Genomic DNA, 24,679 nt, shown 5'->3' on the forward strand with positions numbered 1-24,679 from the left:
GAAATGTAAATTGTACTCTTAAGGCAATGAGTGTTTGAAATGTGGAGCAAAGCAATAGTGAAGAAGACATCAACAATCCAACCCTCCTTCATCTGCCCCCTCAGATTACCCATTATACTTCCTTTCCGAACTCCCTCTTACATGGTGTGTATGTTTTCATGAGTGTGTTTTGGGGTTATATGTCCCAGTTTGGCGTGGGAGAACTCCAGCTTCACGGTGACCAGATGCAATAGAGGGGGGAGAGAAAGAGAGAGCGAGAGAAAGAGAGAAAGGGGAGGTGAGGGAGAGAGAGAGAGAACAGGTGGAGAATGCTGGCACTTAACAGGATTGTTTTTAGTATCCTCCATTCTATTGCCATGTCCCAACCCCCACTACTGCCTCACCCTGCCTGCATGCATGCATGTGTGTTTCTGTGAGGAACAGGCTGCCATCACACCATTAATTATTATCACCATCATTCTGCCAACTGTTAAAGTCTGTCTGTCTGACTTACAGAAAAATGCACAGAGCTGAGTCTGGGTGTAAAACACACATATGAATGCTCAAATTCACATTTTCGCCCTTCAGGACACACACACACACACGCACATACAGACACAAACACACATACAACTACAGACACACACACACACACACACACATACACATACACCAGCAGACAAGGAGCAACTCATTCATTTATGCATCTATTCATTAGTGGTGACAAGCAGCCACCTCTCCTCCTCCCAAACCACTCTGCAGCAAGTCAATATGCTGTACGGCCTCCACAGCTCTGACCGGGCACTGGGGGCTTCCCTAGTGACTGTCAGCCAGTGGGAGGCAGCAGGAGAGAGGTGGGAAGAGTGGAGACAAGGGGCTGGGAGAGACAGAAGGATGGGAGGATTAAGAAGGAGGCAGAGAGACTCGCAATTAAAGGCCTGCCCCATAAGAGCCATTAAAAAGACCGAAACAGAGGAGTCAGCTGAAACGGCAGCCTGACACACACACACACACACACACAGATACACAAATGCTGGGGCACTCAACTTCACCAACACACCCGCAGACTCCACGCCCATGCAAAGAGTGACAGAAGTAAGACTTGAAGGTCGATCCTCCAGAAGTCTGCATTATTCTCCCTACAGACAGCCAGTGATGGAACGCCGTGAACATGCCTAGCGACACACTGACCCTTCGAGAATACTGTGTGTTTGTGTCCGTACTTTCTTTGCCAGACTCGGGGACAGAGAAGACCTTTCTCTGGGGATCTACTCCATAAACCTAGTTATGCTGCATGACTACGTGAATCTACACAATAATGCGTACCAGCAGAGATTGACTGGAGAGACTGGGAGCGAGAGTTACTTCAGGATACCTGAATGTAAGAAAGTTGGGATCATGAGTGGGAAGCGAGACTGCGAGCGATGCAAGTGGGGAAATCAGCCACCCACTCAGGTCTCGAAGAGGCCATCTCCCTCCAAGAAAAGAGAAGAAAAGTGCCCGTATTTGCACACATGCAAAGACACACATAAATAGTACAGGCTCACACACTCCCAGGCCCGGGGCATTTTCCCCCAGGAGGAAGGAGGGGGCGGCTCGGTTGGTCGCCTACACTGCAACAGACTTATGCGGGAGCGTCCCCTCGGGGAATTCCGTTTAAAGGTCTGGCCACAGGCGAGAGTGTCTTGTGTGAGTGTGTGTGGGCGCACACGGGTCCGTGTGCACGCGCTTCTGTGTTTTGAAGCCTAATGACGAGCATCACCCTGGCAGATATCGGGGGAAAAAAGAGTTGTCTGTAAACTGGAACTGTCACATCCATTCCATAGCTGTACCTCAAACGAAGGCTGCTTCCCGACACAGATATTATTTGGCATTGAACTGTTTATTTTATGGAGATGGGAGTGAGCATGCAGAGGTTTTCTTTTAAGTATACCCACAGTCCATTTTTGCCTTTGTCTTCTTTACATATATGGAGCAAAGATACTGCATTAGCAATACTGGGGGAGGTTTGCTGATGTTGGTATTTGTTCTCAACACCACCAATACCACTGTGCACTTTTAGATGAACCTTGTAAAAATCTTGACACGGATTGGCATAGTCTCCATAATAACCTCCCATTCAGACTTCTGCGGGATCCTACTTCAGCAATTTGCTCACCACAGATTTTACACTCAGCTTTAATATGCAAAACTGCATTGACAGAAGGACAGCTGATCGATAATCCATTATAAGTGTCCAATGGCCGTGTCATCATCCACAGCTGTTTTTCACAGTGGAGCCAAACAATCTACAAACCAGTGTCATTTTTAAAGGTTTTCATGGCCAAAATAAGTAACTTTCAAACTTTATCACTACTACTACAACCTATTGAAAATATGTGTGTGTGCACACCTTAACTGGCTATGTGTTTGTTCAGAATTAACCAAGATGTTAGCTCACAACTGCTATCATTTTAAGTGCCTGTGACTAACCCAGTACAAAATTGCCATCACTTATATATATATAGTCTGTAATCATTATTTATTGACCTTTAAGATTAGCAAAAACACAGAGGCTACCTTTTTTAAGAAGCTCAGATCGTCAAAGTGTGTAATAAGGCCAGATCTAAACAGACCAAGTTATGTTGCACTTCCTACCGCCATTAAAGATTCTATGTCGGCTGTAAACCAGTCCAATAATGTCTTGTTTGCACTCTATTCCTCTGGTCTGGTTAATTAATAAAAGCTCTTAAACAGAAAGATAGGCAGACATTGAATTACGACATGGATCATTTTGTTCTGTTCTAGCCGCACAATTAAAATTTCATCAAGGCTATTGTACACCAGAGCAATAATGTGTAGTTTGTATAATATTCCCAAATTGCCGTTCTCGCCACTGTTTGTTAGATTCAACAGCCTCTATATTACCTCTACTGGCTAATACAGCTGCTTAATGCTGTTTCCATAACAACTGTTGCAAAGCCCCTGATCAGAATTCCTCTCAAGCCTGCCTTGTGTTTATCATATAAACACCTAATCACCCATTGGGCAGCACACACTTACATACGTGTACATGTGCATAGTCATACACAAATGCGTGCACACATGCATACAAATTGTAGGCTTTGTTCAATTTTACTACTTGTTAAGCTTGTGGGTGGCCATTTTTTTGCCATAGTTTGATTTTTGTTTACATTCTCTGTTGCCTATTTTGTTTAGCAGGAGTACTTGTAATTATTGTACACAATTTAGAGTCTAGTTTTAACACTGTAAAGTTTTGGGCGCACATGACAGGTTATGAACTAACCTGAAATATTAGTTAATTATTGTTTTGATACTTTGTATTCTTTCTTCAGCCATCTGGGAGAGCTTAGAATTCTTACCTTCAAACTTAATTATTCTCCAGCACTCACGATGTGGAGTTTGCATGTTCTCCCCTTGCGTGGGATTTCTCCGGGTACTCCGGTTTCCTCCCACATTCCAAAAACATGCAAGGTAAGCTGGTTGAACACTCTAAAATGCCCCTAGGTATGAGTGTGAGCTCAAATGGTTGTCTGTCTCCTTGTGCCCTGCGATTGGCTGACCACCGATTCAGGGTGCCCATAGTTAGCTGGGATACGCTCCAGCAGCCCCTGTGACCCTTGTGAGGATAAGCGGTTTGGAGAATGAATGAATGACCACATACGTGTGGACACATACAGTATTTGGTGGTGGCCAGTCATTGGAGAGTGATTTGTCACATTAAGCAGAGGCCCAGTCCTGTCCCCTAGTTGGTCAAGAGTCACCTGCATCACATTCATCACCCCACAAGAGACATGAATATAAACAGCACACCGTGACCATGTCATAACTTATGCATGCTGGGTTACATAGGTCTTCCCCAACGTACACCCACTGCGTCTCTGAAGAATCTGGTGGTGTGGCTTCTATCCACGGAAGTGACAGTTTTATGGTGACATTGTCACTCTCCTTTTTCTCCCTCCCCGTTTATTCAGACCTTTGTACCCTCCACCTATCCTCCTGTCTTGTTTGCCTCTCATTACACAACAGAGAAGTTTGCTGCCGTGTACAAAAAGTAGCTCCAACTTTTTTAGCATAGGCCTAAATGCATAGGAGAGGCCGGCCTAATCTACCAAGGGAACATCAATCAAGATTGAGTTATGCACCTTCCATCTCTCCCCTTCCTTCTATCTTGCATTTGCATTTGAGGAGAACAACCCCCCCATCTCGCTCGGCAGGAGGGGATGAACACATCAAAGACGGCAACAGGTGTGTGGTGTCAAACACAATGCCAGGACCCCCGCTGTGCCGTGGGGCGTCTTGAATAAAGACTGTCAGACTCCTCAAAAATTTCTCACCAAGTCAAGCAGGAGACCGCGCGCTGAGATGTCGGTTTGAAAGTCAAAAATGATGGATGGCTGCGTGGCGATGGGAAGTCGGGGCGAAAAATTCTCCAGTGGTTATGTTAACCCCCGATGTCTCTCAGAAGCACGTGTCAAAGTGCCCTCAGCGGCCTGCCCATTTCTACTGCGTCATTGAGCAGGTTTGCTGTGCGATAGTTATGGAGAATGAATGAAAATAGTGTGTGCCATCTCTCATTGGCATAAATACTTGTTTACAACGAGACACAAATTGGCACCCTGTCAGTCAGTCTCTCTCTCCTCTAACCCTTTTACTGTGGTTCCCTTTTCTGTTTGTCTCTCGCATCCTCACTGTGTGCTGCTGAGCGTAATACAACACTCCCTGGTTCAACCCTCTCTCATTACCATATTCTAATTACATTCGTTAAGGGGAGCATTTGGGAGTTTAATGAATACATTTGAAAAATGGCTCTCTGCTGTGATCCTTAGGTTTGTCTTCTCGCCGGCCTCATATGGACGAGCAGTACATAGTAGATGCGTGCGGACTCAATTCCTCTCGCAAAACATACAAATGATGCCGGCCGCCCGAGCTCATGCGGCGTCATGTCTCTCGCTCCGAAATCAATTCTGTTTGTCTCAAACAAATAAAGATTTCATGTCATTTGTGCGTTGTTGTGAGCAAAAAACTTGCCTCGCCCCACATGCTGAAGCCATGCATATTTAATTATTCTCAGGCCTCAAAAACAAACTAGGAGAGACAAGCACCATTATACAGATGGAGAGTAGAAGTAGCTCGAGTTTATCTCCTCTTCTGCCAACAAAGCGAGCGGCTGCATGCAGGGAGCGAGGCGTCTGGAGTAAAACCAATCATAAGGAAAAGCTAACATTGCAGGTTATCAAGCTAGTTCTGTTGACTGACTTGTTCTCAGTGTGATGCGTCTTTGTCAAGGACGAATCCTTGCGCTGGAGCTGAATAGAGCGTTACTATGCCACCCCCCACCCCTACTCATTCTTTCACTGTACTGAAAAATGTGATAAACCTTTCACACTTCCAATTCTGATGATTTCCAGCTTGTGGAATGGCTGTCACTTTTATATCAGCAATAACACTTTATGATGGTAATGTTTATCACTGTCTAAATACATCATTTTTTAATCCCAGAATACTAATTTACCCGACTTGTTGACTTTGACTACAAATCAGAAGTCAACAGAATCCGGGCCTTGTTTGATGTTTGTTTGGATGAAAGCAGATCATGAAAGACAAGTTCCCATCATCCACTGCAGTCGGCAATTGTTAGGAACATATACAACGGCATAAGGACTTCAGAAATGTTTGCTATACATCTAAAAGGACTCCAAATGGCACTGTGATGATGCACTGCAAAAAATAAAGTCTGGTGCTTAAGTACCGTGATTCATGCAGTGGGAGTCAAAGTGTGCTAGCTATCTTTAAACATGATGTAACATACATGTACTGCATATAAATAACAAATTGGGGGTTGTGTAAAGAAGCAATATTTTTATCATCAGACAGGAGTGGTTCTGCTTCTCACTGTATGAGATCGTTGGCAGCGTGGAGGCTATCACGACCTTTGTTTGCTTAAATCTGCTTCTTTTCGTCCATTAAGTTATATGCAAAGATGTCGCCCTGTCGGAAAATAATTGCTCTAATTTAATGTTCTTCTGGAGGGTAAAAGAGTTTGACGTCAGATATATCCCGCCAGGATAACGTTCCACCTCGTAGGAACTGCAATGGACTGTGTCGTCTGAATTCCGCCTGCCGTTTAGAGCAGCCATTTAACACTAATATTGACCCTGCTGTTGTGTATTGGACAATGTTAAGGCCTTTAAGAGAACAAGCTACAAAAACGACACTGGCAGAACATACAGTGTATGTACTGCCAACTGGTCACTGTGATATGCAAGCAGTGCTACTTTACAACTGTAATGCTTGCTTTCTTCCAGCAAAACAAAATTTTGTGGACAAAATATTTATCTGTCAAACACCCAAAGAGAGGAGTGAATCATATTTTGTCGTTTGGCTAGGATACAAATGAGGTGCTCTCATTTGAAAATGTGTTTATCAATCTCCCACCCACCTACTGCTTTATACGATACAGCCAAAATTTAAATATATGCGGCGCTGGTATGCAAATGCAGCATCGGCGTCATTGGCAAAGTTCTTCCTTAGAGAACAAGATGATGGATATTTTATTACAGCTGAGCTCGTCTTAGACTAATGGCAGTGCAGGAATACAATTCCGACGTGGTGCAAAGCTAATATCCAACAAGCATACACAAACACACACTCTTTAATCCCCAAGGAATCAGTGAAATTTGATTACACTGACCGTTACAAACACCCTCGCTATGGGAGTAGACATTTCCTACATCAGCAGGAGGGAGGAGGAAGAGGGAGGATGAGGGACAGCCATGGGCAGACTGAGAAATATGTGATAGCTGCTAGAATGCCCATTTGATGGGAGAACACTCTGGACAAATACTGCGTGTCTCCAGAGTGGAACTGTTCACATTTGGCCTCGGAAATTGAAAGCGGATGCACTACACGGACACAATTTTTCACCCCGGTAGGTATACATGAGAAACAGTATATATTTACACTCCATCTAAATATGGAGTCCATTTATGGGATATTGTTGGGATAGCAAGTTAGTCACAGCAGGAAAGCATACTCTCTCTCATCTTTACTTTGTTTCATGAATGGTGCATATTTTGAAAACAGGAAGACTTTCACTTTCATATTCAGCTGTCCTCTGCTGTCCTTAGCGGAAACATAGCTCAGCAGATTATTGAAGGTGACAGGTCCATGTACCTTCCACCACAGTAACTCTGCACCAGTTTGAAGTAAAAAAGAAAAAAAGAGAACGAAAAAAATATATAACGTTGACAAATGCACAGTCATCGTTTCCAACCCATCCGTGCGCCGGAGACAATTCCAATTGAGTTTAGGTGAAATGTTGGAGTAAACCCTGAGTAGATTGCCAGTCAATAGTGTTTCTCGAATGATAAATTTGAGGAATGCTGTGAAAGGTTTTTTGGGAATCTAAAATTGGATGTGAAATCGGGTGAAAGATATGGAGGATGGAATTGTGTTAATACGTAGGAACGCATTGCAATTTAGCAATCTGCAGCTAACAGGCAATTACAGTTTGTAAATAGTATAGTTATGGCTTAAGAACACAAATTGGATGCTCAGTAAAGCTTGACTCTTTCATTGCTTTTCTATCGACGATCTCAACTTTACTGGACCCATAAAAATAGTACCTCACGCATCCCTAATAAAGTGCACCATGTGTTCTTCATTTAGTTCTAATTCTGGGAGAGATGGCATGACAACACGAGCTGTTAAAGTATGAATAATGGTTTCGCCATCCATTTTCTAAACCACTTATAGTGTTCAAGGTCACAGGGAAGCTGGAGTCTATCCGAGATGACTTCGGATGAGAGGAAGGGTAGACCCTGGATTAACCTAATAACAAGAGCAATATATATTTTTCTGAGTATTATTTTAAGGTTTCACGTAGATTAATTTACACCAGTAAAAATGACTGACCACATTGAAATGAGCGCATTTTAACACGGTTCCTATTTAGAGAGTCATGCGTGCATTTATTTGCTGGGGAGGATTAATAATTCATACTGTTCTTGCCATATTATACCAAGACTAAACACATTGAATTACATGACCATGTCATATTTTTCCACAGGCTGAATTATGAACTTTTCAGATTTGCTGTAGCTATGAAAACCACCCAGTGTGTTTATATTTAATTTCACTTGTTTTGGATAAGTGAACACAAGCAACTATTGATGTGCGCAGAAACTTCTACATTTCACTCATTTAAAAGAGCTTTTTTAAAACATTTTATAAATAATTTCAGAGCACCACCAAACCTAAATGTCAGCAGATGAACATTCTCTTAAGGTAATATCGAGGATTCTGTCTCAATTTATTGACAGCACAACACTAAGATAGGATTCCGTTGAATGAATAGCAATAGGTGAGTGACTACACAGATGAAATGGATCTTCTGTTAATTAATAGAAGACGTCCTTGAGCTGTCTGTCAATACTCATTTCCGGCATATGTAACTCAATGAAATCAACACGACGTGAAATATTTTTTTTCTTCTTAAGACCCAACTTTACCATACTGTACAATGCTCTTTTCAATCTTTTTTAAAGGTTTTTCCTCCAGCAGTAGTCAATTTATCTGGTTATCTACACTGAATACGAGTATTTTAATGATGTACACATTTATTCATGATGAGTGAAGTAAACTTTGGAGCTACAAAGTCCAGTGAGCACAAAGTTATCGAAGTTGTAAAGTATTCTGGACAAAGTTCTAGCCACACATACACACACTGAGCAGGTACTCGGACAAGGGGGACAATGATCTTACATTTGAATGCTTTATCTCTCTCTCGTGAATTAAATCTAATTTACACTGGACTTAGATAATACAGAGGTTCTATGTGAGGACATTACAGATACAAACCATATTGTATCCACTGAACAGTCTGACTTCTCATTAAAGGACACGGCTGGAATTTTTTCCACTTGGTCTCAGAATTTAACAAGGACCTGAATCAAAAAGTCGCACACACATGCAGTCACACAAAAAGCAAGCCAAGCCAAGCCAAGCCAAGGCTCATGCACAACACCCACACACTCGCAGTCACACATTCCCACGGTTTAATATATCTCTGTGTCTCCAGTTAACAATATTTTGTGTCAAATTAAAGCAGGCAAGATAAATAGAGGGTCTGCGCCACATGCAGAAAATAGAGCATGAGCAGAATGTGAGGGAGGGGAAGGGAGGACTTGTAAAATGGTGAATCCCATCCCCTGGTGGACTGCAGTGAGAACCACTGAAACACTGATCCAAACAATCTGTGAAACCCCATTAACACATTGGGTGCACAGTCACATCTAAGGCGGGTGGGTTAATTACACACGGCCACGAGGAGATTGCACCTATGAATTTAATTAATCAAACTTTTTTGGGGTGCATTGCATTGCATTTGGTTTCTGTTGCCAGTCGGGTCAGCGGGGTAGAGACAATGTTTGAAGTTGAGGAGAAATAGAATGTCAAAACAGGCACAAATTGACGCTGGGTGTTAATTGGGCTAAGTGTGACTCACATAGAGCGAGAGAGAGAGAGAGAAAGAGAGAGAGAACTAGATGGAAAGAGATACAGACTAAGAAGAAGGAGACAGAGAGCCTAGAGGACTAATTAGTGATTATAACTTGGAGCTCTCCAAACATAAAATATTTCTCAAACTAAAAGACAGAGAGATAATTAAAAATAAAAGAATAGGAATCAACATAAGGGGCTGAGGAAAAACACTATGGTTTTATAGGCTGTGTGTTGTGCACGCGTGTGCGTGGGTGAATACACTTGAGCATATGTGTGTTTGCATGTCAGTGTTTTGGCTTCTATGCCCTCTCATTAAATTGTGCTTTACACTGGTAAACGGTAACAGCAGAGTTCTCAATGTCAACTGGAGAGGTTGGAGCCATGGGCACGCTTCAGGAGACAAACACACACACACACACACACACACACACACACACACGCACACACGCACATACACACACACACACACACACACGCACACACGCACATACACACACACACACACACACACACACACACACACACACACACACACACACACATAAGCATGCACTGACAGGCATACAATAAATCCTACCAGTGCATGAACAGCACATCCATTTTCTTTTAAAAAAGAACATTTCGGTAAGTTTCCACAAAGCACGCTTCTTTTATCTTTGCTCCGACACGGCTGACAAAATGGAGTGTGTCAGCTTTTCACGCGGCCTCGTGCCAGAGTGAGTTGGACATTAGCAAGTCTCGCATCAAAGTCATAAATCAAGGACACCCTTCAAAATAGCAGAGGCCCCGAAAACTGGTTGTCTGCTCATGGAATCATTCGGAGTTTCCATAATGGATCCGTAGCAGTTTTCCACACTCTGCTAGCTGACATTTAATATCATCCCCCCGGTGTAAATTATTTCCAAGACATATCTCCTGCCATGTGTTACCTATGCGAGGAGAATGGAGCATACAGTATCTCTGCTAAAACACGGCCAATACAATCCAATGCATATTTAACGGCAGATATCGGCTTAATGGCTTACAAACAACGGCGATGACAAGAATGAAATATTTATCTTCCACCCTCATTGCCAAACAAGTATGCACAGCTTTAGCCTCATCAGCTTTGTATGAGTTTAGAACCCAAAGTGCTCAAAGGAGGATAATGTTTGCAAACACTACTTTTGTCTTTCATCCGCTGTTTTTCTTTTATGTTTGAAATATGTTCGGCATTACACTCCCGCTTCTTGACTATATCTTTCTCTGATCATTTCTAAATGTACCACACAATCATGGTGTCCATTCGTGTCACACTTGCAACATTGATCATGCCATTAGCACAAATACACACAGACTCACACGTACATGGTTACCATGGCAACAGAGTAAATGGGGCAGTAGTCTTAAATATATATTCGTTTTGATCTCCTCATTCAAGCAATCATGTTGTCGTCACCCATGGCTAGACGCTGGACGAGATCTCCACGTTATCACGGCAAGCAGTGCATCCTGATAACATCACAAATGTTCTCCAGAGAAAAACGCTCGCTCTTTCATTTTGAATCATTCACATCCAAATATTGCCTCGTTTTTCCAATTTCTTTTTACGCTCAAAGAGTGGTGCCGTCATTTGATGAGCTGAAAAATATCTGCGTTTTTCTGTTATTCTGGCACTCAATTCTTTCTAATTATGGTACAAGCCTTTTATTCTACGACAACACGTGTACATATTTATGGAATTGGAAAACGAATTTTTGTGGGGGTTATATTTAAGATTTTAAAAGGGTAAAAAAATAAATGTTATTACTGACTAGAGCCCTATAGGTATTGTATATATTTGTCCTTTGATAGACTTCAACATATTTTATGAGACTTCTGTGAGACCACCCTCGAAGAATATTGTGGATGATGAATAGAGCGCCAGAAATATATCTCCTTAAGTGCTGCCACAAACAATTATCGGCTGGATCACTGATTATTTTTTCACTTAGTCGACTAATCATTTCATGTATGAATCACACGCAATTTACGTTGTATAACTCATTTCTGAATACTTTAGCTGTAATGCCTATTGAAGCTAAAAAGTATGCAATGCAAGAGTATAACTATAATAATATTCCGCTTTGTGGCTGTCATTGTTTACCCAAGCAAAATCCAATTCGTTAACATTTCATTGAGGACTACAAGAATTGCGATGTTTTTAGGTAAACAACAAAAATTCTAGCTATCAAAATAGCTGACGCTTTAATAATCAATTATTACACACGTGCCTGTACTTAAAGTGTTTCGCCGACAATACCGACAAGTTACTAGCAGTTTTATCTTGGTCAATTAACTATTGTGTGTGGATGTGGATGTGTTAGTATGAAAAGTTTGTCATTTTGAAACTTAACTCAACATTCAATATACTGCAATCGAAAAAGTTATTCCCGATGGATGAAAAAAAAAAGCTTTACTATCATCTGTCCACCTGAGTATGGTTTGTTATCTAAAACTAGTCTATAGTCTATTAGCACGGACAGATACACATACACCCCCAATCTATTATTGAACAAAAGGCTCACGCCTCCACTCAGCCCTTTGGGGAGGAATCCATCCCTCCATCCCAGAATAATTTCACACATCAGTAGATACACAAAAGAGAAACGGAGGGAGGGAAGAGAAGGAACAGAGAGCAGAAGGAGGAGTGGACGGAGTCAAAATGAACGGGGGTTTCAGCTCAGTGCTTGTGGGAGGCCAAGGTGTCAGGGGGAACCATGCGTGACAAAACAGAGATCAGAGGATCATATGGCATTGCACACACAAGGAGAGAAACAAATTCACGCACAAACAGATAACCTCAAACACTTTGTGAAGCATAGACATGCCCAGAAAAAGGTGAGAACAAGGACATATTGGTGATTGCATGACTTGGGTGTAACTAGTATATCAGAAGCATGGGATCCAAATGCTTCTTCTCTTTCTTCTATATATGTGCACGCAGGGGAACCAGGAAATTCATATCCACAAAATACTGTGTGATGACATAGCTTACAAATGATGGCGTATGCTACAATGGCCAAACTGCAATCTCATATTCATAAGTACTTGCAATCTTAGCTGTTATTTATTCTAGTATGTGCTTTAATTGTGGCCACACACTTATACCAGCCTTTTCTCCAAGCCAAAGATACCCAGGCAGCCTGTAAAAATCATTCATTACAGCTATATGTTCTTCTGTATAATCTAGTTATTTCATTCATTAGTAATTATCTAAAAAAAATCCAACAATAAAGTGTTTTAATATACAGAGCAAAACTGTGCAACAAATTGCAAGACAAAGCTAAACTGCAATTGTATTAGTTAATAGAGGTACATATGTGTGTGTATGTGTGTGTGTGTGTGTGTGTGTGTGTGCAAAATTTCAATGATTCCAACAATCTACTGGGAGAAATTTTAGGACGGTCATGAGTCTTTAAAAGTGCTGAAAATGCACAAACATCGGGGTCGAAATATCATTAATGTTACCCACCTTAACTTTTTTGGGATAATCTAAGTTTAAAATTCTAATAGTTTGCTAATCTTAACATGTCCACTTTTTCAGGCAATAGCAAAGCCTTCCGCGCAACACACTGTATCTCCTAGTGCGATGAAAACTCTCTTTTGAAAGAGTAGAAGAGGCTTTTTTGAACTACAACTTTTTTTTTTTAAGCAACGAAGGCGCAATGAGGTGTCGCAATGGGTGTAATATGTGTCACTTTTGGAGAAATGCAGCCATACTTTTAAGTGCTTTCGTTCCATATTCGTTAGTTGCCAAACTATTGTTGCTGCATGACTGCATCACACTCGTCTGACAGCACAGCTATGGGAACTCGCCTAGTGTTCAACCTCTGCAATCACAAAGATGTGCTGGATCCCGGAATATGGTACCAAATGGTTTGGTGTAAATTCGTATTGTGTAGCATCACTTTCAGTACACCTGAAGACACACATATATATGACCATTCTTCTAGACTCTAGACTCAAAAGGTGTTCTAGCCAACATGGCTGTTAGAACAGCCCCACTTACCCGAATTAGCAAAAGAGAATAATACGTATTGTGTTTTAATGTCGCAACCATTTAATGTGTCACAAAGAGTACACCCCTGCAAGTGTAATTTGTAAATTGCATTTTTGGGGGGCGAAGTTCACATACTGACAGTTGGCTGACGCTAAAAGCCTAGATTTAGATTTTGGACAGTGAATATTGGCACTGTGAAGCTATCAAATAGCGCAGTACAGTTAAATACAGTACAGTTCAATATATCAATGCATAATATGTGTAGTCATGTTAATATGTATTATTTTGATCATTTTATATATTATTTTGTGTACATTTTACATTTAATCTTGTCTGTTTTTTGAGTTTTTTCTCTTCATATCCATCTACGCAATGTGAAAAATAATAATGAAAAATATCAGCTCAACATCCAGCCTTGAGATGAGATTTGAACTGTTAACTATGAACCATACACACATGCTAACCATTAAACCACCATGGTAATTACATGTGAAATCCATCCATAAATTACGTTTATTACCTGATGATGTACAAGGAGAGGGAGCTAAAACCTACCCCATGTGACCCCAGAGGGGAAGGCAGATTACACCATGGAATTGTAGCCAAACAGTCACAGAGCTCATACAGAGAGACAGACAACCATTAACACTCACGTTCACACTGCCATTGAGTGGGCACTGAACGCACAATTCCGAAGAACGTACCATTACACCACCGGTTACTGTGTCCTGATGTGAAAATTAGAATGTTGTGATCCACAATGACATTAACAACAATTATGCAATCCCTCTCTACTGTGTCGATCAAAATTGAACACATTATATTGATAAAGGCAGAATATTCGATTAAATTTTCTGATTGGATTTGATTATAATAATAATCTCGACGGTCTAAATTGCACTGCATGCAACTTTAGAATTAGACTGTACGGGTGTGCCTAATGTTGCGGCCAGTGTGTAATAACCAGATGTTTATCTTTTAGGTGCTGATTTCCATGTGGTGCGCCGAACGATTAATGTCAACAGACACGGAAAGGGAAATCAGTTTTTGGTGCAGTAGCAACCAGATAATCCAGCTCAACTATCCAGAGATGGCCAGAGGTGAGTGGAATACATGATGAAATATAAACTACAGTACATACTATATCAGGACAGATCTTAGCACACACAGCTGGCCCAATGAAAACACCAAGCAGGAGGAGCAGAAGACACAATGGTGTCTTTAAATATGCAGTTAACTTTGCCTGGTTGGAAGGGGATCTTTGAAGGAATTCACTGAGGGACACCGAACCTCCCCCTGAACTGAGCCTCTGCCTTCTCAGCAAAGAAAGCAAGAGAGAGAGAGAAAGAGAGAGAGACAGAGAGAGCTGCCTGAGAGACACTGGGTGACGAAGGAGTGTAAATTCACAATTCACGGCTGTACACAAATGGCCTTCGCAAAAATACACCTGTCTCATCCCAATCCCATGACGGAATAATTCCGCCGCCTTGAGGTAACGCAATTGTTTTGATGTGATGTTATCACCAGTCTTGTCTTCAATTACTTTGTGTTGTGCAGCACAGCTTTTTATCCCCACCATATGGCCATTGTGATGGCACGGCACCATGTGACATCAATCCAAATTGTGTACGTCATGCACCGCCATGGTGGCTGCTTAGAACAAGTTAGCGCAGAAGAAAATGTATAGGATTGCAAGTAGTGTTTATTAACATTATTGGATTTAAATAACATTTAAAACTTGGCTTGGACAATGGATGACCTTTTTCCAGTAACATGATGAATTTTCTAAGTGACTTCTGTCCCTCGAGTATCTCAAAAAATGTCAAGCTTAATGCAGAGGACTCAATGATTGGGTAAATATAAGAGATCTTTTGTGATTGGCACCACTTTACCTCACCCACTCACGCTCATGCAGTTGCATATGACACGCATACACCTATACATTCACACCCCTACACAAACCCACACACATTCCTACACTTATTCATGTGAGGCCGCTCTTCATTCAGCGTTGTTGCTTAACTCACAGTATGACCTTCATTGAGATGGATTGCATGAGAAATGTAATGACTTTCCTCAGAGAAAAACCACAAGCTAAATCAGCTTTGCATTGCATAATAATGCTGGACCTGGTAATCAATAGCACAAACACACAAACACTCATCCATAATGGAGTGCTCACCCTGCACATGTTGGAAATGTCCCGACAGAGGCCAACCGCATCGCCATGAATGCTGTCGAGCGATGTGAGGTATATACAAAATAGTACCGGTGATGCATATCCATTTTCAGGCTTTAGACAGTTTAGAGTAGATAGCTATATTTTGTCTCAAAATTCAAGTCTGTGGAGTTGAGAAGAAGCAAAATTCTGTTGGCTTAGGTCTGACAATAGTTTGAAACTGATTTGAAATCAATATTGGAGTCTTGCCTGATTCCTTTGTATTCAATTGGATGTCAATAGTATATAATTTTGTAAAAAAAACATGTATGTTAATCCCAATTCACAATTGTTTTAACAAAACAGGTATCCAATAGTTTCAAAACTTTGATTCTTTTTCTCTGCACAATCTTTTTAATAATAATTGTCAGACCGAAAACAACATAAACTGGTCATGTGTTATGTTACATCAGGCTAGAAAAAAAACACACACCACTTATTAAAAGGGCAAAACTTTGGACAAAACTTCATTATTAGGAGCACAGTATAGCTGGTCAGGGTTGCCCATGTGGGGTAGGGAAATGGCTCAGTAGGCGTTCTTGATATTGTGTATATTAAGTCGAGTATATTATTGCCCCCTGGTGTAAATTTCAAATGCTGATAGAATCCATGAGCGCATAATGAGAAGTGAAATTAGCATCAGAGAAGGCATTCTAGGGAAAGTTGCAGGAAGGAAACGCACAAGAAGCAAAACTAATTTGGCTTTCTGTTAGAAAATCACCCCATGTTCGGCAATTGGACAACCCATTAAGCCTGCATAAGAGATTTTCTTTCACTCATACTTTTTACCACACTTCTTACTTTCAGTATTTGGATTAGAGAAGATAATAGTAATAGGCTGTTAATTATTTGATGATTAGGAATGTTGATTAATCATGTCTTAAAACATCCAGAGGAAAATAGGGTCTACTTGATGTGGACCAGCTGATTCTATCTCGGCGTCAGTTGTGCTATTTCGGTACTTAATTAACTAGTGAAGAATGCGTGTCAGTGGTTTAAAAAAGGCGCAAAAGTGATTTAAAAAAGGCCATTTATTCATTATGTTGCTGATCCCCATAAAATGTTGGCAAAAAAACATTCCTACTACTACTGTACTGAGTCTCTCATTTTCTAAACCGCTTTATCCTCATTAGGGTCCTAGCTTATTCCGGGCCGTATTGTGGGAGGAAACCGGAGTACCCGGAGGAAAGCTACGCAGGGAAAACATGCAAACTCCACACAGGTGGACGTAACCTGGATTTGAACCCAGGGCCCCAGAGCTGTGAGGCCGACGCGCTAACCAGGCCGCCCTACTGTACTGAGTACTATCCAAAATTTTTGAACATCAAATAAAAGTTGTTTTATTCTGCCCATTTAAAATTAAAGATGAAATTATTAAGCCTTACATGAAAATGGACATATCTCAAGCAATTGCTTTGTGATTAGGTTTTTTATCTTATTAAAAAAACAACATTTTTAAATTAGCATTTCAATTTAGCAGAAAAAACATCTTGCTTTTATGAAATGAGTCATCAAACCAGTCGTGAAAAATAATGTAGATACGGGGACTGCAACCTAGTGAACATTTTGTTCAACAGTTTACTGACATGTATCAGTATTGGCTACTTTTACTGATATAGGATTAGAAGGAATTCTGTCCTAAAACTCCTAAAACCTCCCACATTTTAGCTGACTAATGAGGTGTGGAAAAAAAGAACTCAAAATGTTGAAATCCTAAAGGTGCATGTTCAATGCTTCAGTTGTCTACGCATCAAACATAGCTTTTCATTGTTCGTTCTTCCTTTTGTTTTGCCAGCAACATCACACACAGTATCTACGCTACGGTTTACAGACAAGCCCCAAAAACCAAATACAATAGAGCCTAAAATAGAACATGTTGTACAGCGTCTACGGTTGCCTAGTAACAATGTTAAGACTTTTTTTCCCACTGACCCATGGTTTGTTCCATTTGCAGCATAAAAAGACAGTTGAAAAGTGGAATTGCACAACTTGGCTTAGCTATACTCGTCTCAGTTTGGGGCGGTCGGAGATGCGCGATCATAAAAGGTATGAGAACCAGAGAATTCTGTTTTTGCTCCACGGCATGTAGCTGATGGGACAAAAATAATTCTATTGGTGGTAGTACAGGGAAAAAAAGGGGACTGGTGCATTAAAGTGGAGACTGTGGAAACATGGTAGAACATCTTGCACAGGAACAACAAAACCAAAAAATAGCATCCATCCAAACAACCAACTGGCTGACCCACTATCCATCCGTCCAATTTTCTTTACTGCTTGTGCTCATTATTTCACAAGTCACCTGAAACCAATCCCAACTGAGAGATTGTGTATACTACTCTGGACTAGTTACTGTGCAATTGTGAAAAATAAAATGAATTAAAAAAAGCTTGAAAAAATAAATAAATGAAATAAAAAAGCATCCAGACTCCCTTTCACAGCAGTAGACAATTAAGAGTCTTACATGAACATGTTTTTGGAAAGTAAGAAGAAGATGGTATACTCGGAGATTCAAAAACAAGCACCGAGGAAACACACCAAGGCCACACAGTTGGAAGCAAATGGTCAAGCACAATCAAGCTGCCCTATGATGAACATGTATCTTATTTTTTGGTTTAGTACTTGGCAAACATTTTATATGATATCAGGCCATCAGATTTTGAACGAATGAAGCAGGAATTGTATAGCTTCAAAATATATTTAATATTGCATTAAGCCATTCTAACATTTTGCAGTCTAAAGTTTGGTTGTGAAGTACGGTCCTTGAATAGTAGTATTTTAATTTTAAATGCACATTGTGTATATATGCACCTAAATTCGATAAAAACCATACCGGTTCCTAGCGCATATCTTTTGGGGAAGCAAAACTACCTTACACCCTTTGCCCAAATCAGGGCCATTTAAGGGTGAGCTTCAGTTGGCATGTTTATTTTCTTCCCTCACGTCGCAGTTTTCGGTTTATATAATGGAAAACTACCCTCATGTTTGTTTACCTCCTCTTCATCCAGCCCTCATGGTGACTTCAGCTAGGAATGAGTCACCAGCCAAAACACAGTTCATCTCACTGCCACGTATATTTCCCTCACAGGCATGTCATATTCTCACCTCGTTAGTGTTCCAACGATGACGCTCCTTGGGCAAAGAGGAACATTTGGGTAGACACTCTAGTAGCTTCTTGGGAAGGTAGATTTTCAACTGGCCTGGCTCACCTGTGAAGCAGGGGAAGCAAGGTGGAGTTAAGATAAATTTACTTGGTTGTCTAAAGGGAAGGAAGAATTATTACAGAAAAAAAACTAACTTTAGCTAATCAACGAGAAATAAATATCCCTCAGAATTTTTTGGGGTACATAATCATATGAAATTTACTGCAACACAGTCTTTACATGTTATTCAAACGCACATGTTGCTGTGAAAGGCAAATTTTATAGAAAAGGTACTAAGTTAAATCATGAAATGTATAGGAGGTGACAGAATACAACACTTTTGTCTTGAAAAGCAGGCGCTCAATAAACCCGAGGCCCATGTCGATACAGATTTGGTCCAAGAGGAACTCAATTATCAAACATTGAGTTCATTTAGTTGGAAACCATCTTGTACAATTGCATCATCCTCTTTGTTATAGTTTTGTAAGATCACAGGAAAGAAAATGATGCTCGAATCAGTAACATAGTGATGATGATGATGATGATGACGACTATGTTGATCATGATGTGGAAACCTCCTAAATGAAGCCCCCCTCCCCAAAGACTCGAAGCATAATGGCTAACAATTCTGAGAATTATTGACTGTTCACTCAAAGCCTGGTGGAGTGGCTATGAGCAGATTCTTGCATAGGCTTAATCGCCATATTGCAGCAGACTGTGGCTGGCTCTGCGCCACACAGCCTTGACTTTCCCCAAAAATATTCTTAAAGGGCTTTCTCTCTTACAGTGAATATGGACACGGCAATCTATTTGGAGCCAATTCCACTCATACTGAATAGAAGAATGGAGCCTTCAAATGCCCAAGGGGATTTACAATTTGAGATTCAAGCCAATATTACATCATGTCTCATCATTTATTAAGTCTTCTTTTTTTAGTAATGGCTTGCATGTTGTTATGTCCACTTTCATTTTGTTTCTTTCATTCGGATTTACTTCCTTTCCTTATGTCGCATTATAATGGTGGTTGTCTGCATCTGTTTCCCATTTCCCTGTGGATGATACGTCTGACTGTACACGTTTCCTGTGTCAGATCATCTTGTCTCCTGTCACATTCTGATGCAGCCGTTGTTTAAAGACGGACTGATTTACTACACATTAGCAAAGGTTTCTGAAATTTCTCTATTTGCAACTTTCTTGCTGCTGTTAAAAACTCCCACTAGAAATTCCATTGTGGAGCTGAAGAGATTGACAACGGACTGAGAATAACAAATGTATGTACTATGTTGAGAGATGATCATTTATTGATGACATCTGTAAAGGATACGGCACCTAAACATGATGTCATGCTATTGACGAATTTTTTTGTTGTATTTTATAATAGTCCCAAAAAATTCACCAACATTCTTTCTTTTCATACTGTTATAATTACAAATACATGTGTCATTCTCCCTCTCTTCACACACAGCGACTATTTAAAATATGTTTAAATATTATTAAGCTTTACAAAGCCTACCATATATCTACGAGTTTTTCATCCATACGGCACACCTGATCATAAAAGGATTTAGTGCATGAATGTACAATTGTCTTTTGTTCTTTTATCATTGTAATAATTGTTTTAATAATTAATGTATTCATGATTTGTTTTATTGCTTTATTAATGGATTATATGAATGATGAATAAGTGTCTTGAGCGCTTTACCGGAACAGTTCTACTCCAGCAAATTGGAATTCAGGGTGCACAGTCAATTAGATGGGAAAAATATAATATCCCCTATTGTTCTATTGTTAAAAAACATGGTGGGGGTGACGCTTCCCGATCAAAAATTAATAGTCAAAGTGAGGAGTTGTGAATGTAGCTCTAAATATTGTGGTGGTCCTCTAAACACTGCCATACACAATAAGTTATTGCCCAAAACAAATATTCTTTAGACTTGCATGACCGTGAACATACATCCAAATCAAACCAGAGCACTGACCTAAATCCTATTGGAAAAATTGAGGGCTAGCGGCTGTGTGTAGCAGAGGCGCTTGCTGTCTAACCACTTTTTAGATTTAGGCAAATATTGCCTTGTCAAGCTCTTCCATGTGGGTAGACTCATTTTCAAAGAAGACTGAATACTGTAATAAAAACCTTATCGGTGCTTTATCTCAGTCTATTTTTATTTTACATTGAAAAGCATTTTTTACAGGATAGAGCCAAGTTTTATAACCACTGTAAAAACACCCTGCTGCAGTAAACTCAACAGGACACAAATTTGGAGGACTGGGTAAGCGCCTCATGCACCTTGGAAATTACTTTAAGAAAAACGTTTTGTCCACTCAGATCTCAAGCCACTAAAGTGCTAAAGAATCCTATTATTGAGGGTGTTGTTTACGTATCCGTTGACAGCACTAATGCATAAAATATAAAAATAGTAGTTAGTATTATCTTGTGAGGATAAGTGGTTATGGAAAATGAATGGATGAATAATATTTTCATATCTATTTTGTATTGGTTTTTGTGTGGGAAAGAGTCAATTAAGACTATGGAAGGAAGCTAACGCAATATCAAACCTAAAACCTTCTTGCTGTGAGGTAATGGGAAAAAACATCAATATAAGTTATTTGTTGCCCTTTTTGGGAGATCCATAAGCGCACAACCACTAATCATAGTCGATGTTGACACCAAAACTGCACTGCAAAGGGCAAGTTGTCAAAACAGAGGTACAATGAAATACTGAGAAGAAGAAGGTTGCGGAAAAAAAAATCCCTCTGTGCATTAGTAAAATATCACCTGGCCACTTCAAAATGTCCTATCAAAGATAGGGCCCTGGTATTTTGTGCAAGTGTATCTGTGTCCATTTGTGAGCGTGTACCCAACAGATATGCCGCTCGGAATCAAAGAGCGCGTGCACTCAAAGGTTATTGATAAGCATTTGAGTGGAGGGCGTCCATTCATGACTCTCCTGGGAAGATAGGGATTATATTCTCTACCTGAGGGCCGATGACAGAACGAGGGAAGAGTGGGAGGTTTCAGACCGGACGATGCGGCCAATGAGAAGCGGAATAGAAATTTGGCAGGCCAGAGAAATATTTACACTGTCACATTTTTGCAAGGACGAGAGGTGCATCGGCATAAAGATGCACAGGAGGATAAGCGCTGCTCCTGGACAGGAGGAAGGACTTGTCTTGTACTCAATGTGTGTTGGCGGAAGTGTGTTCAAGCACGTATGCTGCCCCTAATCAATTATGCATTTATTAATAGAAGGCCTGAGAAGACAGAATTTCAAACAGCTGAACGATGCCGCAGCTTAGTTAAACAGCTGAATGGTGCAGCTTAGTTAAAGCCTAATTTCTTTTTTAGCAGCGCTCCAGACTCTCTGCCATGAATGCCAATCAGCGTTTAAACCCCACCTCTCCTGGCGGTAACCCACCTCCCTCCCCCTGCTGTTCTGAAGAATTCTCATCAGAGCCTCGCCTTTGAAATGTACCAGAACCACCACATCAAACAAAGCCATTCTGCACACAAACACATCCAGGCGCGCACGCATGCAAACACACACGGTGCTTGCCAATCAAGGCACACACATCACAGTATTTGTCCCAGAGCCATTTTTTTTCTTCCACCGGTGACCTTGGTGCTGAAATCCCTTTCAAAGCACACCTTCATGGACACGATCGCCATATTAACCCATCCTCCTGACGCCGCTCCCTGCTCGACACAGGGCCAACATTACGGATGAGCTTTTGCACCCTGGAGATTGCTGTTATTTCTCACAATGCATCCCCGTTTTAAGATATTCAGCCTGGGTACTATGGGTAATCGCCTTCCATCTGTTCCAAATGATCCTCAGTGGAGCTGTACGACGCTGGGACATGTGGCAAAGCAGCACTTTAGTTCTCCAAAGTTTTGGGCTGGTGCAGTGCTTCTCTAGCCTGACTTCTGCGTGGGCAGTGTGGCCTCAATTCCTGCTCAGTGGCAAGGTTGTCAAGTGCGATTGGTCGTCTGCCCAATGACTGACAGGTGACCAGTCTAGGGTGTAGTGAGCCTTTTCCCAAAGTCATGTGGGAATGACACCCTCAGTGACCCTAACAAGGATAAGAATTGTGGGAAAAATCAATGAAGTGTTGGGCTATCCATGGGAAGGTTAACAGTGCCAGCACCGTTTTAGCAGGATTCTAAATATAGAAATAACATTTTGTCTGGAGATCAGCCAAAAATAAGTTGGAAAAATTGCTTTTGGAGTCCAAACTAATCTTGTGCATTTTACTCTAAGTATTTTTTACTTGAGCTCACACTGATATAACAAGGTTTTGGCTACTCGTTAAATTAACACCTATAAAATTTGTTTCATCTTAATTTCACTGTCAGTTTCAAGTGCCACTAGATGACAGTATTGCTCTACAAACCCTTTCGTGTTGCCACGTGATGGTCTATGCGCCCCTGGTTTTGTGGTAGAAAATATTAAGCATTCAAGTGTAATATTTTGAACTATAGAGTCATCTGTGCAGCTCAATTGAAAAAGAATTTAGAAGAGGTGCAAGTATAAATAAAGACTGAAATGCTCTTATACAGCAAATGGGATACGGTTGTGTCTAGAATCACACTCAAATTCATGTTTGATGGGAGTTAGCGCACACTGTAATAATTTAAACTGCCTATGGTCAGCCATAATGTAAGTACTGCACTGCGCTAGTACGCTTTTCCTACAATTTTTCATTCTCTCAGAAACCAGAAAGTTTTGAGCTGTCCCTCCATTTAGTTAATGTTATACAGTGGTCAGTTTTGGCATAAAATCTTTAAGCTTCTGTTTGGCTTCTGCTCAAGAGTAAAAGAAAAAACAGTTGAAATTTGTGTCTGGTTAATCGTAATAACTTCGAATGGTAGCTGCTGTCTGCTGATTCCTATTTAATATGAGTTTGAATGTCCTTGGTTAATTGTGAAGATAGCCACGTACCAAATGGAAGAGGCTGTGCCCACCTGAGCAACCTGCCAATGACTTCATTTCTGTAGTTCTGTAAGAATTTATTCTATAATTAAAAAGATTTTAAAAAGTGAGTTGTACAGGTTATAGGTTACACTCATGGCAGATAATTTTGAAATGAGCTATGCGAGCATGTAAAAAAAGTGAGCAGTTTGGGTGTATTTTAGTTTCACTTGGTTTTATTAAATAGAGTGCTCTGTATATAAATGTTTATATGCAACGTATTTTCTTTTTCTTGGTATTTTATGGTGGTAATACATCATATTCTATTGGAAATTAGTTTGAAAGAATACCTAGAAGTTGAAAGGCTCACCAGAATGGATTTTGTTTGACTTAAAAATATATATACAGTGCATTAATCACGTAAACATTGTTTAAGGTTAACCTGGAAATTAAACGTACTGTGAGAAGAGACAACTTCAAAATTCTAAAAGAGCATCTCGTAGCGTAAGTCACATACTTGCCAGAAAGTCTTGACCAAAGTGAAACATTGCTGTAGCAGCCGATCAAATGCTCTGATTTACACCAAAATCACACAAAAGTGGAGTCTGTGACTGATGAATATTTTACCTCATAAAACTGCCATCTCCATATTTAACGCAGAAACAAGTTAATGCCCTTGTGAGAAGGCTGTCAGTTAATTATAAAACTCTCCTCAGTAAAGCTAGATGCTCCAAATGCAACTCTTAACGCTTCCCCCCACTGATATTAGGATGCGTCAGGGGAAATCTTCACACCCCCCCCCCCTTTTTTTTCGGGATAAAATTAATGTCACATGGAGAAAGAAAGGCTCATTGCGCAGCAGCTAGAAGGATGGGAGGGAGGCCAGGAGGGCAGTGAGAAGAAAGGT

The 24,679-nt window shown here is 40.6% G+C and overlaps 1 protein-coding gene across 11 annotated transcripts in view; it reads right to left on the reverse strand.

The window, feature by feature from the left end:
* The window catches only part of LOC144075152 (calmodulin-binding transcription activator 1-like), a 57,094-nt gene that overhangs the window by 26,780 nt on the left and 5,635 nt on the right, over nucleotides 1-24,679 (reverse strand). For all 11 annotated transcript variants that reach the window (XM_077601937.1, XM_077601930.1, XM_077601936.1 and 8 more), the window contains exon 3: nucleotides 18,825-18,928. In XM_077601937.1, the coding sequence (XP_077458063.1) occupies nucleotides 18,825-18,928 (104 nt within the window). The remainder of the gene's footprint in view (nucleotides 1-18,824; nucleotides 18,929-24,679) is intronic.

This window comes from Stigmatopora argus, chromosome 6, assembly GCF_051989625.1.
Source record: "Stigmatopora argus isolate UIUO_Sarg chromosome 6, RoL_Sarg_1.0, whole genome shotgun sequence".
Classification (NCBI taxonomy): domain Eukaryota; kingdom Metazoa; phylum Chordata; class Actinopteri; order Syngnathiformes; family Syngnathidae; genus Stigmatopora; species Stigmatopora argus.